The sequence below is a fragment of the Ranitomeya imitator genome, chromosome 10 (assembly GCF_032444005.1).
Source record: "Ranitomeya imitator isolate aRanImi1 chromosome 10, aRanImi1.pri, whole genome shotgun sequence".
Lineage (NCBI taxonomy): Eukaryota > Metazoa > Chordata > Amphibia > Anura > Dendrobatidae > Ranitomeya > Ranitomeya imitator.
The window spans coordinates 101,862,401-101,879,328 of record NC_091291.1 but is presented as its reverse complement, the minus strand read 5'-3'; the positions used below and the strand labels follow the sequence as shown (position 1 = coordinate 101,879,328).

The following is a 16,928-nucleotide window of genomic DNA, read 5'->3' as shown; positions in this document are numbered from 1 at the left end:
GATCCACAACAAAAACATTTCTACCGTTTTGTTTCTACAAGGTTGCAGATTATGCATCTCCGTGGTAACAGACAACAAACAAACTCTGTGTAGTCAGATCCTGCCGTCAAGTTCCATTCTTTTTTTTACATTTTTACATTTTTGTCTATCCTACCAATGTCCTACCAATATCATAAAGGGCAAATGCACTAAAGTACGACACTACCCAATCGTAGCATCACGCATGGAATGTATTTTCCTCCCTGTTATCATGGGGATGCAAAGTCTGAGAGTAGCAATAGAAACAAGATAGTTCACGGTCAATTTTAACACTTTTACAAAAAAAAAGTTTAAATATCGAGTGGTAAAGAATTTTTCAAAAATAGCATCTCTTACTATTGCAACTGCTTTTTACACCTTTTGTTGCTCAGTGTCGCCACCTATTGCATAATAATTGTTTATGTGCTCCATAAAGCGTGGGAAGGACATAGCTACAGTAATACTGCCCACTAGGTAGGTTCTGCATGGTGACTTATAATATCCACCTAACTTGACCCTTGGAGACACATCTTACCTTTTTTGGCTGATGTTGTTTGATTATTTATCTCCTATGTGCTTCTTGTAATAACTTGATTTATGTCTTGTTTACCTGCCTCTTAATAGAGAATGTACCTTTTATTGTGTCTTACTGTCAGTGTAGTATAGTCATTGAAAAAGTGCTATAGGAAGTCAGGGCCATTAATTTTCTGTACCTCCTCTGTCAAAGAAAGGATCTGTTAATCTATTAAAGATGTAGTCTGAAACTAATATTGATTTTCATCCTAAATGTCTATTTAATTTAATAATATATTTTTTCTAATGTGGTTTGATTAAAAAGTCCCTGCCCTTCTTTATTCTAACTACTTTATTTTATTTTTACCTATTTTCAATGTGATGATGCTCTGTTTGAGAATTCCTAGTGCATGCTGGTATACTCCAACAGGATGTCATCAGGTGGTCTAAGGGATGCGATCACTGCCACAACCTCTGGCCCCACCCTTAAACAAGGCGTCGGGTTGTCAATTCCGATGTATGCTCAATGTAATCTTCCTTCTTACTGTGCAACATTATTCTCCGTGCACAGTGACAGTGCGCTTCCTCACCGGTTCTAATGAGAAGTCACGAGCTGGCAAGAGAGCGCACTGTCAATGCGCATTTTAAAAAGAGAACACAACAAGCAAAGACAGCAGAGACCAGCTTTGCCCCTGAAACAGGTGTTATTTTTTTGAGTGGGACTTGTCCCTGCTTGCCGTGTTCTCTCCTTACAATGCATGCTAACAGTGCACTCTCTTGACCGATCATGACTTCTGATTAGAATCTTCAAGGGAATGCACTGTTAATGTGGACTAAAAAGAATAGCATTGTAATTGACAACTAACACATGCTCAGTACGGCAGGCACTAGTTCAGCCCTTTACTGAACAATGCGCCCCCTGACCCATTATGACGAATATCCCAGCATGCACTGGAAATTCTCAAAGCGTCATCGAAACGGAAATAGGCGGAAAAAAATAAAAATAAAGCAGTCAGATTAGAACGGAAAGGGTAGGGATTTTTTTTTATTAAACTACATCAGAAAAACTATTTTGTTAAAAATAAATAGCGGGGCATTTAGGATGAAAATCAATATTGATTTCTGAACACCCCTATAAAGAGGTTTACTGCTGTTAGTATATATGATAAAGGGGCTTCCACTTCCTAACAGCATGAAGAAGCCAGTGCGATTGCAAAGGACTCCAAGCCCTTACACGTTGCCATCCAGATCTATGTGTCCCAGATCAGTGGATGGGGTTAATATGAGGCTAAACTGCACGACAAGAGTGACACTGTGCTGGGTAGGACCTCATACCGATACCATATTGATAATTGCAAATGAAGAGCTTACATTTGTCTTTTTAAAAAAAAAAAAATTTTCATATATATATAAATCCTTTTGTTCTATATTTATTATCTTGGCTTTTCTAACGTTTGCCTGCAATTCTAACAATGGCAGATGAGAGAAAAAATCAATAAGGGACAGAGGCTGAGTCATCTTTGTTCTACATCACTGTTCATTTCCTTAGGCCATAAGTTGTTGCTTTTGCTAATATTTGTTTTGTTTGGTTGTGGTCTTAGCGATACTTGTGTTTTGACAAAAACAAAAAAACATGCAAGATCTTAGGTGGTGATGGTGAATATACCGTATTTTGCAGATTATAGGACGCACTCCAAATTTTGGAAAAAAATTTTAATAAATAAAATGGGTGTGCGTCTTTATAATCCATTTTAACGGTAGCTTACCTGGGGGTGGCGGTGATTGGGCTGGATTACAAGAGGTTGCTGTTTCAAGAGGCCGGTGGTGACGGCATGAGTGAGGCATTGCAGCGGTGTCTGGGTACTCATTAGATGTCAGCGCCAGTGAGCAGAGTCCCCTTTCCCAGTCAGCTCCCTATGATGGGCTTCTGGAAAATGACCACCAAAGGCGGCGCTCGTGCAGAATGAGATCTCGTTTCCTGAGATCTTGATCTGCGCATGCGCCGACTCCAGCGGCCATTTTGTCAAACTCCACCATAGGGAACTGAATGGGAAAGGGGACTCCGCTCACTGGCGCTGACATCTAAAGAGCCCCAGACACCGGAACATCTCTACACTCCTGCCGCCACCGGCCTCCTGAAGCAGCAACTCTGCCTCCTATGACCCCGCTCTACCGTAAACTCGCTTCGGGTTATAAGACGCACTCCATTTTCCTCCCGAATTTGGAAGAAAAAAAGCGTACGCCCCATTGTAAACGAAAAAAGCATTCAGCTCGTTATATCTTATTTTGCTGCGTGCCATTACATAGAAAATCCTACTAGGCTATGAATGTAAAGCAATACAGTAAGTAAAACAAAGTATGCCATTATATTCCACCCTGACGGAGGTCAAAAGGACATTCTTGTAACTTCCGTCAGGGTGGAATGGAGCCCGGTAGATTTGCTTTGCCAGGATATATGGCAAACGTAGGGCTGAAACGCAACGTGAACACAAGTTTATGTGAACACTATCCATGTATGAGCCAGGAATGGTTCCGGCACAATCCCAAATGTACTCCGAGTCCTGACATAGGCCGAAAGCTGGTCTGGTATTACACTCATTTATATGAGCTGCAGGTAATACTACATTTCCCCTGTAGCAGCATTGATTCTTGAAGGTTCCAGGAGCCAGACCTTTGTTGATCACCTAAATCAGGGGTGGAGAATTCATTTTCCCCAGTGGCCACATGACAGACTGTGACTGTTGTGGAGGCCGAACCAATAGGCTGAAATGAATTCTGCTCAATATTAAGATTAACATTTAGATTAATTTTAGACTAATCTTTTTATATTTATTACATATTTATTCATTTACAATATTACTATTGTATCATTTACTACTGAGCTGAATTATGTAGCCTCCTATATACAGTATGAGCCCCACATAACTATATACCATTACCATATGAGCCCTCATATAGCCTCTTATATACAGTACTAGATGGTGGCCTGATTCTAACGCATCGGGTATTCTAGAATATGCATGTCCATGTAGTCTATTGCCCAGTCACGTAGTATATTGCCCAGTCACGTAGTATATTGCCCAGCGACGTAGTATATTGCCCAGTCACGCAGTATATTGCCCAGTCACGTAGTCTATTGCCCAGTCACGTAGTATATTGCCCAGTCACGTAGTATATTGCCCAGCGACGTAGTATATTGCCCAGTCACGCAGTATATTGCCCAGCCACGTAGTATATTGCCCAGCCACGTAGTATATTTCCCAGTCACGTAGTATATTGCCCAGCCACGTAGTATATTGCCCAGTCACGTAGTATATTGCCCAGCCACGTAGTATGTTGCACAGCCACGTAGTATATTGCCCAGTCGCGTAGTATATTGCCCAGTCACGTAGTATATTGCCCAGCCATGTAGTATATTTCCCAGTCACGTAGTATATTGCCCAGCCGCGTAGTATATTGCCCAGTCACGTAGTATATTGCCCAGCCACGTAGTATGTTGCACAGCCACGTAGTATATTGCCCAGTCACGTAGTATATTGCCCAGCCACGTAGTATGTTGCACAGCCACGTAGTATATTGCCCAGTCACGTAGTATATTTCCCAGTCACGTAGTATATTGCACAGCCACGTAGTATATTGCCCAGTCGCGTAGTATATTGCCCAGCGACGTAGTATATTGCCCAGTCACGCAGTATATTGCCCAGTCACGTAGTATATTGCCCAGTAACGTAGTATATTGCCCAGTCATGTAGTATATTGCACAGCGACGTAGTATATTGCCCAGCTACATAGTATATTGCCCAGTCACATAGTATATTTCCCAGCAACTGAGTATATTGTCCAGCCACATAGTATATTGCCCAGCCACATAGTATATTGCCCAGTCACATAGTATATTGCCCAGTCACGTAGTATATTGCCCAGCACAGAGCCACGTAGTATAGAGACTTAAAAAACAAATAAACATATACTCACCTTCCGAAGGCCCGTTGAAGTCCTGCTATACTCACCCTCCGCCGCCTTTCCCGCTCATCGCCACACTCCCGGGACCGGTCATCGCTCCATTGCAAGCGCCAGCTTCCGCTCCCAGGGCTGGTGTGAGCAGGACCTATGATGACGTCGCGGTCACATGACCGTAACGTCATGGCAGGTCCTTGCCGCACACCAGCCCTGGGACCGGAAGCTGCCGCTTGCAATGGCACGGTACCGGGAGCGTCCAGAGGAGCGGGAAAGGCGGCGGAGGGTGAGTATGGCAGGTTTTTTGTTTTTTATTATTATTTTTGACATGACCTTTTTTTACTATTGATGCTGCATAGGCAGCATCAATAGTAAATTGTTGGGGACACAGGGTTAATAGCAGCGGTAACGGAGTGCGTTACACCGCGGGCCGTTACCGCTGCCATTAACCCTGTGTGAGCGGTGAGTGGAGGGGATTACGGAGCGGGCGCCGGGCAGTGAGTGCAGGGGAGTAGGGGAGGGACTAATCGGACTGTGCCCGTCGCTGATTGGTCGCGGCAGCCATGACAGGCAGCTGCCGAGACCAATCAGCGAATGAATAACCGTGACAGAAGGACAGACAGACAGACGGAAGTGACCCTTACACAATTATGTATATAGATGAGTCCCCACATAACCTCCTATATACAGTATGAGCCCCACATAGCCTCCAATATACAGCATGAGCTCCACATTATCATATACCATATGAGCCCCCATATAGCCTCCTATATACAGTATTAGCCCCCACATAACTATATACCATATGAGCCCCCATATAGCCTTCTATATACAGTATGAGTCCCCACATAGCCTCCTATATACAGTATGAGCCCCACATAGCCTGCAATATACAGCATGAGCCCCACATAATGGTATACCATATGAGCCTCCATATAGCCTCCTATATACAGTATGAGTCCCCACATAGCCTCTCTATATGCAGTATAAGCCCCATATAGCCTCCTATATACAGTATGAGCCCCCCATAACTATATACCATATGAGCCCCCATATAGCCTTCTATATACAGTATGAGTCCCCACATAGCCTCCTGTATACAGTATGAGCCCCACATAGCCTCTAATATACAGCATGAGCCCCACATAATGGTATACCATATGAGCCTCCATATAGCCTCCTATATACAGTATGAGTCCCCACATAGCCTCTCTATATGCAGTATAAGCCCCATATAGCCTCCTATATACAGTATGAGCCCCCCATAACTATATACCATATGAGCCCCCATATAGCCTCCTATATACAGTATGAGTCCCCACATAACTATATAACATGAGCCCCCATGTAGCCTCCTATATACAGTATGAGTCCCCACATAGCCTCTAATATACAGCATGAGCCCCACATAACTATATACCATATGAGCTCCATATACAGTATGAGTCCCCACATAACTATATACCATGAGCCCCCATATAGCCTCCTATATACAGTATGAGTCCCCACATAGCCTCTAATATACAGCATGAGCCCCACATAACATCTTACATACAGTATGAGTCCCACATAGCCTCCTATATACATGAACCCACACATAGCCTCCTATATACAGTGGGTCCCCACCTAGCCTCTTATATACTGTACATTATGAGCCCCACACAGCCTCCCTATATAGATGAGCTCCCACAGAGCCCACAATATACAATATTAGCTCCCTATATATAGCATGAGCCCCCAGATAGTTTCCCATATACATACAAATATCTCATACACATGAAGAAAACCCAACAACAGCACATACTCACCTTGTTCTCGTTCCCCGGTGCTCTGCTCCTGTCTCCTGTGTACTGACTCAATACACGGCTGACGCAATGAAGTGGCGCCATCTCATCTGCCATCTCTCACACGCTGATTGCTGGAAGATGGAACAGGCGGCTCCATCCTCTACCAATGTATTCACCACTGTCTGAAACCCAGTGACAGGCGGTGGACAAACGGAGGGCAAGGGCATGGCGCAGCTTGTTGGGCACTGTTTCAGCTGTTGGGCACTGTTTCAGCTCTTCGACTGTCTCTGGTCACAGTTTGCCCAGGTCTGGCCTAGATGGAGGTCTTTGGCTAGAAGGTCATCTTCTGAAAAAGTGCTTTCTCCTGTGTTCAGTGTTGCCTCTTGTTCAGAAATTACGTGCAGATTATTATTCCTTGCAGATTATTGCAGGAACAATTCTTTTAGAAGTTTGGACTGTATATAGTTTATGTGTTAGGTTTGTTTATCTTGGTCCTGTAGGTTTTTTTCTATTTGGGTTTACTAATTGCAGAGTGGGAAGATTAGTGCCCGAGGGTGGTAAGGAACAAACACGTTAAGTACATAGTGATTAATCTAGAGTGTATTTGGTGCACACTATTTAATAAAGTCCTATGTAAAAGCTATTGCCATATGCAAAAAAATACAGCGATAAAATGATTTCTGCTTTTTTGTAAATAAAGCTTAATGACTGTAACATACAAAGTTCTGAGACCCCATGCTAGATAACTTCTTGTTGTCAGTGAAGGAGAACATTCGTATTTACATTTGCATGCTGAAAACTTCTAGAGAGCCAATGCTTGTCACAAACCCGGGTTTGCTAATATTGTGAACAGTGAATTAAAGTGTCTGAACTCTACTGGGCATTTGACGCCTCTGGTATTTTACATCAAACATTCGTTTGGAAGTTTGTGTTCAGCTCACAGATAGAAATTGATGGTAGCAACACATCTCAAAAATGTTGGGAAAGTGCCATGTCTACGATTGTGGAGCATCCCCTCTTCTTTTTTTCACCAGTCTGGGAAGTGAGGAGACAATTGCTGGAGTTGCGGGAGAAGAACGTTGTCCCATTCTTGTCTGATGTAGGACTCTCGCTGATCCACAGTCCGGGGTCTTAGCCACTCATTTCATAATGCGCCAAATGTTTTCTTTTGGTGAAAGGTCTGGACCGCGGGCGGCCGATTCACCACCCAAACTCTTCTTCTGCAGAGCGATGCTGTTGTGATGGATGCGGTACATGGTATAGAATTGTCTTACTGAAATATTCAAGGCCTTCCCCGGAATAGACTTGAGAGAGATAAAGAGATAAACAAGAAGCGCTCTTGCCAGTGCTGCCTGAGCATAGTATAGCATCCAATATTGACCGTCGGCCATGTCCTTTCTGCACATGAATTTCTCCAGAATCTCTGAATGATTATATTATGTGTTGAAGACACAAAAAAGCACAGTGAGGTCAAAAATACGCTGTTGTAAAAAAAATCACAGTAATAAGCAAGTGCTAGTCAAAAGATGGAAAAAACAGGGTATTTAGTTGATACGGTTTTTTGCAAAAAATGTATACTAAGCTGCTCCACCAATCGTCAAGGTATACCCATATAGAGCAGTCCTACCTAATGTATGTAATCCCTATCTGATGTATTTAAAAACCTGATCATCTGTATAGTACCTGTATAAGCAGGGTTCAGAGAGGGAATATCCATGTGGACATGCTGGATGGAACAACAGAGTATTTTTGACCTCACTGTGCTCTTTTGTGTCTTCAAGTTTCTTGGTGGTGTGTTAACAGGTTCCTACAGACTTGTTCAATGTGCAAGTAGCCCATGTGCTTCTGGTTATATTATGTGTTGTAGATGGTGAGATATACAAAGTCTTTGCAATTTTATGGTGAGGAACATTTTTTAAACTTTTTCCCCAATTTTTTGATGCAGTTGTTCACAGATTGGTGAACCTCCGACCATCTTTGCTTCTGTGAGACTCTGCCTCTCTAACATGCTCCTTTTATGCCCCTTCATGTGAGTTAATTGAAAATTGATGCTCCAGCAGTTAGCCATCAGAACCACTGACTTTTCAGAATTTTGTTAACCATGTTCCAACATTTTTGAGATGTGTTGCGGCCATCAATTTCTAAATCAGTGACTTTTTTTTCCAAAAAAGTAGGAACAATTTCTAACTTATAACTCCTGATCTGTGATCTATGAGATTTCCAAATCATTGCATTCTTGTTTTCTTTACATTTTCCGCAGCGTCCCAACTTTTGGGGAATTGGGGATGTACGTGTTTGACCATTCATTTGTATGGGCACCTGTGGTACCACATTTCTCATGTAGTGGCCACTGCAGAAAAAGTGTGCAAATGCCTGCAGCTTCCCTTTTCAATATTAACTGCTTACTAGAGATTTGAGCTGTTGAATCAATGACGACCAACTACTTTCCAGCAGGCTCTAACTCATAGAACAGGTTGTCCTTCAAACTTTACAGACTTTATTAAATGGAAACTGTACTTTCAACAAACCTGGCATAAATCTAGAGTTAATGGAAATGTAAGAAACCTGGCGATATATCTTAGTGGGAAAATATGATATTTTCTCCACTTATGAGACACTTCTTCACCTCCCTGCCTCCTGAACGTATCATCCACTTTGGAAAAAAAGATGGATTCCATCTTCCTCAAGAAAAGACGATCTGCCAACACGATGAGGTGTCCTATTACAAATTCCGTTATAATCAAGGGGAAGGAGAGATGAAGTGAGGTGCAGAGTGAGAAAACAGACTGAGACAAACACAGAAAGATTGTGCTGAGCTCTCTGACAAGTATTTTACCTCACCTCAAAGCTGAATTCACATCCTCACAGCTCAGTACTGCTATGAAATTCTCTCCATGCTGCTGCTTTTCTCTAAGTACTAACTGAGGACTAAAGAACAGGAATACATCCCTTTTTGCTTAACTAAGAAGGGGAGCGATAATCCGGTAGTCTCTGCCCACCTGTTCAGAATTAACTGCAAATTAAGAGAGAGGGGCTGCCGAGGAAAAAAATGGTGAAAATGCAGGATGAAAGTCATATAATGGCCTATTTAATCTACATGGATGTGTTATAATAGGGCATTTTAAGGTGCTAACTCTTTTAATCATACTTTAAGTAAAGGACTGGTTGTTGACATTGAGGTTTGTCATAAGGGCTGGGCTGTAGCTTCTTCTCTTTTTCAAGGAACGTAAGATGATTGTCACTATTACAATGTAAAACCGTAATTGTTGCTAATGGTGTAGTATAAGGTGTTTGATTAAAAGAAAAAGAAAAGCTACTTACAAAGTTTGGGTGTGGTCATATTCTAGCAGTCATATATTCTGATTAAAGGAACCGATCTGTCAAATGATCCTGTGTAGAGATCTCTCACTATAGTGCCATCTTCAGGTGAAGAAAGTTACTGCATCCTAATAATAATACCCAAGTTTTTTTTTGTTCTAGCTTTGAAACATGGTAATTTACCTATCACACATCACAAGGTAATTAGTATAGGAATGGAAAATGTATCAAAGCTCTGTCATCTCCATCTCGATTCAGAACTATAAATCACAGCCTGCTCCTGCCCTTTGGTTTTCAGGGCATGCTGGGAGTTGTAGTTGTGAATCGTCTTTAGTCTTATACGTTGGAGATAAGTAATATTGATGGTCTCTTGGCTGGACTCTGATGCGAGTCACTTGTAGATTAATTCAGACACCCTAAGTAACTTTATGACTTCACCAGTAACAGAATAGATGGTTCTATATACTTTTTCATCAGGTTTCTAGAACTCAATTCTGAGCTTATTACTTTTTTAATATATATCGTAGCTTCATGTTTTTGATAGAGAGCTTGAAATTCATTTCATAGACCTAAAAGTTAAAAAAAAATGTCTGCTCGTAGTCACCACTAGAGGGAGCTTACTACACAGTCTATTTTCAGTGTAAAAAATAATAAGTATGCAGTGTGCTCCCCCTAGTGGTGGTGACAAGCAGCCAGAATGCTGTCGTATAACTCTATATGGAGCTCTGTGTCACAAAATAGTACTTCGGCTGCTATATATTTCTGGGATATTAATCACCACAGAATTTTGGACCTTTTTTGAGGTACACATTCACTTTAAGCTTTTTCTCTCCTAAATTCTTCAGACTTCTTACCCTCTAACTGTTATTTTTCACTCTCTCTTCTCACTTCCCTACGCTGTTCCATGTGACTGGTCTTTCCCCCCCTTTCTTTGTCCTCTCATTTGTTTCTTTTCAAATCGACTCAATCATGCTTCCCTTCATCCTTTCCGCCTGTGCTCATTACTGACTTGCATGCCAATCCTGTTTGCTACGGTTCTCCCTGTGTGCATCCATTGTGCCCCTCTCTGCCTTTTTAGAAGTGAAAGCTCTCAGGCAAAGAAAGAGTAAGTATTGGACTTTATATGCCCGCTTTACTCACCGGCTCTCTAGTGTAATGCATAGATGTAGATCCATAGCTAGCTAGATGTGTGCTGACGGAGTAGTTTTTACTAGATATAATCTATGTAGTGGAGATTTGGGGTGAAGTTCTCCGGCCTCCTAGACTTCAGGGAGGGTCTGGTGGGAGAACCTCAGGACTCTCGGATGAGTTCAAGTTCCTTTCTATTAATAATACTAATCCTGACACCTGTGCTCCTCGGCAGACTGACCATTAGGCAGTTCTAAGGGTGCATGGCAAGTGGGAACCCATTACCCCTTTCTCATTTATATGGCCCATGACCTTGAAATCCAAAAGTGTTCTTTAAATGCATTTTAATAACTCAAATCGAGTGCATCATAGCTATGGAGATTGGTAAGGGGCCTTTGACCATTAACGTCCAGGGGTCCGGATCACTATCAGTCCTCCCCTAACTGCTACATAATCAGTTGTAAAGTGAAACCAAATAGAATAGAGTTTGGTAGTATTTAAATATTTAAACCTATTTATTTTTTATATTTTTGCATTTTCTTGTCTTATGTTTAACAGAAATTCCTTAAGAATCTGTTAGATGTCCTGTAAATAAAAGTACTAACATTGTATCATTCCCGGAAAAGTGTAGCACAGTTTGTAAATACTCATCTGCTTTGCTTTGGGGTATCATTATATGTCCTCTACATAAAGTAGGAGTCCTTCATGATGTGAACAGAGTAAAATGAGCTGCTGGGTTACACTTTCATAATGACAATCAATTAATTACATGGCCATAATGGGGGCACTACATGAAAAGTGCTCATAGGGATGATTACATGGAGCAGTATGTTGCAAAACTCATCAGGAGTAGGCTGCGTGCCCATGGCCATCCCTTTTTTTGTAATATGGCATGGGCTGCTATTGGCCTGTATTTTCTCCTTTTTACACTGCTAATAATAATTTTTATTTCTATAGTGCCAACATATTCAGTGCCAACAGCACTTTATAATTCAGATTGGTTGAATACATAGGCACCATATGGCAACACAGGAAACCCCCCACATAATTAGACCAGCCAGGGCTCTATTGCTACTGCCTACAACATAACTGCTGGCACTGGCATCTATTTCCTGGCACTGTAGTGCATGTACATAACAATATAATGTCTTCTATCTTATCAAGGTGGATTTGTTATGCTGCAGATTAAATATTCACGTTCTATTATTATGATTTGTTATGACGCAGGGGCTTTTGTTGATGATTTTAAATATTGATTAGGAAAGACTTGCACCTGTCACACCAGTAATATACTACCTCTAAAATAACGGTGGCTGTCTGCTGTGAATTATTTTGGATAGCCTGCGGGTGTTGTAACACTTGGGAACACCTCACCCACAGCTCATGGACAATGACAATAACAAAAGCTGCAGAGAATAGAAGGTGTTTGCCCACATCTGCTGTATGGATCCCAGACACTCGGGATACCCACACCTACTGTAAGGATCTCAGACAGTCGAGATGCCCACACCTGCTGTAAGGATGCCAGACAGTCGGGATGCCCACACCTGCTATATGGATCCCAGACACTTGGGATGCCTACACCTGCTGTATGGATCCCAGATAGTTCTGATGCCCACACCTGCTGTATGGATTCCAGATAGTTGAGATGCCCACACCTGCTGTATGGATCCCAGATAGTTGAGATGCCCACACCTGCTGTAATGATCCCAGATAGTTGAGATGCCCACACCTGCTGTATGGATCCCAGATAGTTGAGATGCCAACACCTGCTGTATGGATTCCAGATAGTTGAGATGCCCACACCTGCTGTATGGATCCCAGATAGTTGAGATGCCCACACCTGCTGTATGGATCCCAGATAGTTGAGATGCCAACACCTGCTGTATGGATTCCAGATAGTTGAGATGCCCACACCTGCTGTAATGATCCCAGATAGTTGAGATGCCCACAAGTGTTGTAATGATCCCAGATAGTTGAGATGCCCACATCTGCTGTGTGGATTCCAGATAGTTGAGATGCCCACATCTGCTGTATGGATCCCAGATAGTTGAAATGCCCACACCTGCTGTAATGATCCCAGATAGTTGAGATGCCCACACCTGCTGTATGGATCCCAGATAGTTGAGATGCCCACACCTGCTGTAATGGTCCCAGATAGTTGAGATGCCCACACCTGCTGTATGGATCCCAGATAGTTGAGATGCCCACACCTGCTGTATGGATCCCAGATAGTTGAGATGCCCACACCTGCTGTATTGATCCCAGATAGTTGAGATGCCCACACCTGCTGTATGGATTCCAGATAGTTGAGATGCCCACACCTGCTGTATGGATCCCAGATAGTTGAGATGCCCTCACCTGCTGTATAAATCCCAGATAGTTGAGATGCCCACACCTGCTGTATGGATCCCAGATAGTTGAGATGCCCACACCTGCTGTATGAATCCCAGATAGTTGAGATGCCCACACCTGCTGTAATGGTCCCAGATAGTTGAGATGCCCACACCTGCTGTATGGATCCCAGATAGTTGAGATGCCCACACCTGCTGTATGGATCCCAGATAGTTGAGATGCCCACACCTGCTGTATGGATTCCAGATAGTTGAGATGCCCACACCTGCTGTATGGATCCCAGACAGTCAGGATGCCCACACCTGCTGTATGTATCCCAGACAGTCAGAATGTCCACACCTGCTGTATGGATGCCAGACCATTGAGATGCCTACACCTGCTGTTAGGATCCGAGACAGCGGGATGCCCTGTTGTATGGATCGCAAATAATGGAAGTTACATATTTAATGCATCTCTGTAGCAGCAACTAGAAAGACTTATGTCATGAGTGATGAAAGCCAAAAAGTGTATGAGGAGCTTCTCAAAGTCATTGTCTCGTCTTATGTGAAGAAAGTTTAGCAACTTTTTAATGTACTCTGCAATTCAGTTTCTCACCATTTTCAAGATATCCATTTCTAGTGAGTGAAGGTGAAAACTTCTATTTATAGTTTAAAGCTAAAAAATCAGAATTATCTGTGCCTCATATGGCAAAATAGTCAGCACCCCTGTGTTCACTCTTGGGTCTGCCGGCCTTAATTTTTGTACCCCATGATGTGTATTTGGTTGGAACTGATCAAAGCAAAATAAAGTGTAATAATATAGTTCTCTTCTGCCCCATAAACATAAATCAAGAGGCTCAAAATGACTTGTGCAATTACACTAATGTGACGTGAAGGACACGATGTTGATATCCAGCTTAACCTCTGGATTTGTAATTGTTGGACCATAAATGAGACTGCGTCAGCGATAAAATGTCCATAGAGGCAAGATACCCAGCTGTTATGAGGCCAGTGGTGGGAATCATAGTGACTACTGGCAGCCACCACTAGAAGTAACTCATTGGATAAACCTTTATACAGCTCTATTGAGTCCAATTGTAGGTCTGTACCTCCATATACAATTAGCTCCCCTACTGGTGGCTGCAGTCAGATAGAATTCTATAAGTTACCAAGTCCGAAAACCATACAGACATATTATGAATTAGCACAAAATTGGGAATGAAAATGGCATGACGGACATTAGTAAAGACTAAGGCCCCAATTCATTGTTGCGTTTGTTTTTTGTCTAGTTTTTGTGTTTTGCACTTTTTTTCAGCTTGCACCCAATTCATTATTCTATTTGCGCCTTTTTTTTTTAAAGTCTATTTTATATATTTTTTTTTTTGTTTTGCACTTTGTGGTCAGAGTCTAGTAACTCCAGATGTATTTATCAATAGCACCCTTTGAAAAAGTAGCAAAATTTGGCACAAGTCCACTCTTGTCATCCCTCCTCCACACAACGAGGTGTATTTTTGAGTGCACCAAAATTTGGACTCATTTTTTGGTGGCTTTTGATGTCAAAAGTTCGAGACAGGAAGAAAACCCCATTTTTAACTTTGAGCTAAATTCATGCATTGCGTGCGTTGTTTCGATGAGTTTGGGACCAAAAACGGCAATTAATACCACAAGACAAATAAAAGGAAAGTGACTTAAAAAAAAAAAGAAGCAAATGATGAATTGGGACCTTAGTACGTTTGGCAGAACTCTCCGTGGAGATGGTGCTCAGTCTAAATTTTATTATGGGACCAGGTGATATTTCCATAAGCTCTTGCTGCCATCTTGACCCGTAAGTGAACTGTCTATATGATTAACAGTATAACATTATGTCTCATAGGTACCAAGTCCTTCAACATGATGTCCCCAACAGGAGACAACTCTGAGCTGCTGGCCGAAATTAAAGCTGGAAAAAGTCTGAAACCAACTCCGCAGAGCAAAGGTCTAACAACCATCTTCTCAGGCAGCGGACAGCAAGGATCAAATGTGCGGGTGACATTCATTGCGTATATTTCATTCTATTTTATTACATAAGTAATATACAGATAGCTTATAATTAAGGCCCCTGGTAGGAATGATATTTAGACATTTTAAGCTATGGTCTGTAGTGTCCAACTTTGAGCACCGTTTCACAGTTTATATATGGATATCATCTGCATGGAAATGTTCAATCACTGAGTTACAGATTGTATTATACTTCAGAGATGCATTCACAGGGGAAATAATGTTCAATCTTAGTTGAGCTTCTAAAAATTGTCTAAATACATTACTTGAACTAATCTTGTACTACAGCCTGAATACAGAGCTGCATTCACAATTCTGCACTCATTATAGCATATATATCTCAGCATTTCCTGCTTGTTCGGTGTCTGCACAAAGCTCAGTCTAGTGAACTATATTCTTTATATTAGTCATCTGTCATGGGAAAAACGAACTGCCCTCCCCTGCAATATTCTCTTCCTCACCCGGTCAAGTCTACGGGTACAGGAAAAACAATTAGATCCTATATGAATGTAACATCTGATTTTTACAGATACATTGCAATTATTGACTTAGGGTAGCTGTATTTGGTCTAGAAAATCTAGTTCACTGCTGATTTATAAAACAGATTTCACACAAATGGCGAAACAGATACAAAATTGTACGTTTTAGCTTGATGAAAATCTGACTTTTTTTATACATTGATGTGACCTTATGCTTAATACTAGCCGCTAATCAAAACCATATAATGTACAGCATTTTATAAAGTGATATAATTAATATTGTACAGAATTAAGTTCAGCCCTTCACAGCAGTCCCAGTTTCTCATGTGGCACCTTGTGAACATGACGCACCCACAGGGCTGTGGGGTACTCGGTACCGGGTCCTGCTGTTCACAGGGGGATGTCACGGTAGCAACCCGGTCCGTGGCCCTGGGCATCAACATTAAAGGGAAAGGTCTTTAAAGGGATAAAGTGTATGTTCGTGACGCCACCTGTGGTATTCGGTCAGTGGGGACCGACGCTGCTTTAAGGGATCCAGTGGGGTGATGTTATGGCAGCTAGATGGTATAACTTCCCACAGGTGAAGTATGTCCCCAGGGCTTCCCAGTGTGTAGATGGAAGATGATAGTGAAAGGTGCAGTAAAGAATGAGTACACAGGGTTGCAGTCTCTTTACCTTGGTTTACTGAAGACTTCAGCATCCACAGTCCAGGGCACCAGATCACAGGACAGGCAGGGTCCAGCCAGCTTGAAGGCAAGTTAGGAGTCCCTTTACTCAGGTGGAAATCAAAGCCTTTCTCTAGCGCCGTGGTGGTGTAGTCCCTTACTGCTTAAAGCTACACATAAGGTCCTCACAGATGTTATCTCTCTCTCTGTTCTCCGGGTAGGATAGGGCATAACCCGTATGACTGGTGGCTTGAGGCTGTTTAAAGGGACTCTAGTATGCCCCAGCCTCGGAGGGGTGCCACCGTGCTTCCTGGGTGTTAGGTCGGACAGGTAACGTAGAGTTCAGCTGTCCTGCCGGTCTCTGATGTAAGTCGTGGAGGGCCTTACGATCCTCGGTTTTCCGGCCACTGGTTTCTGCGCCTCAGAAGGAGGCAGCCTGCTTGGGGCTGGTCTCCCCCTGATATCTTCTCCTGTGCTTTGCTCTCCTGCACACTCTCTGCAATGTATTCGGCTTTCTGAACATCTCTTTCCAGGAACTGCTGCACTGCGGCTACACAGCTCCGTAAAGCCTTCTGCTGCCCAGACTGATCCAGTCTGTTTCCTGGCAGGTACTGAACTCACTTTCCCTACAGACTACCAGTTATATATATATACACAGTACAGACCAAAAGTTTGGACACACCTTCTCATTTA

The 16,928-nt window shown here is 42.4% G+C and overlaps 1 protein-coding gene across 1 annotated transcript in view; it reads left to right on the top strand.

Annotated features, from left to right (window-relative positions):
* Positions 1-16,928, top strand: part of LOC138651612 (espin-like) — a 263,532-nt gene that overhangs the window by 211,272 nt on the left and 35,332 nt on the right. Inside the window, exon 10 of the mRNA XM_069741931.1 lies at positions 14,928-15,073. Coding sequence (XP_069598032.1) covers positions 14,928-15,073 — 146 coding nt within the window. The remainder of the gene's footprint in view (positions 1-14,927; positions 15,074-16,928) is intronic.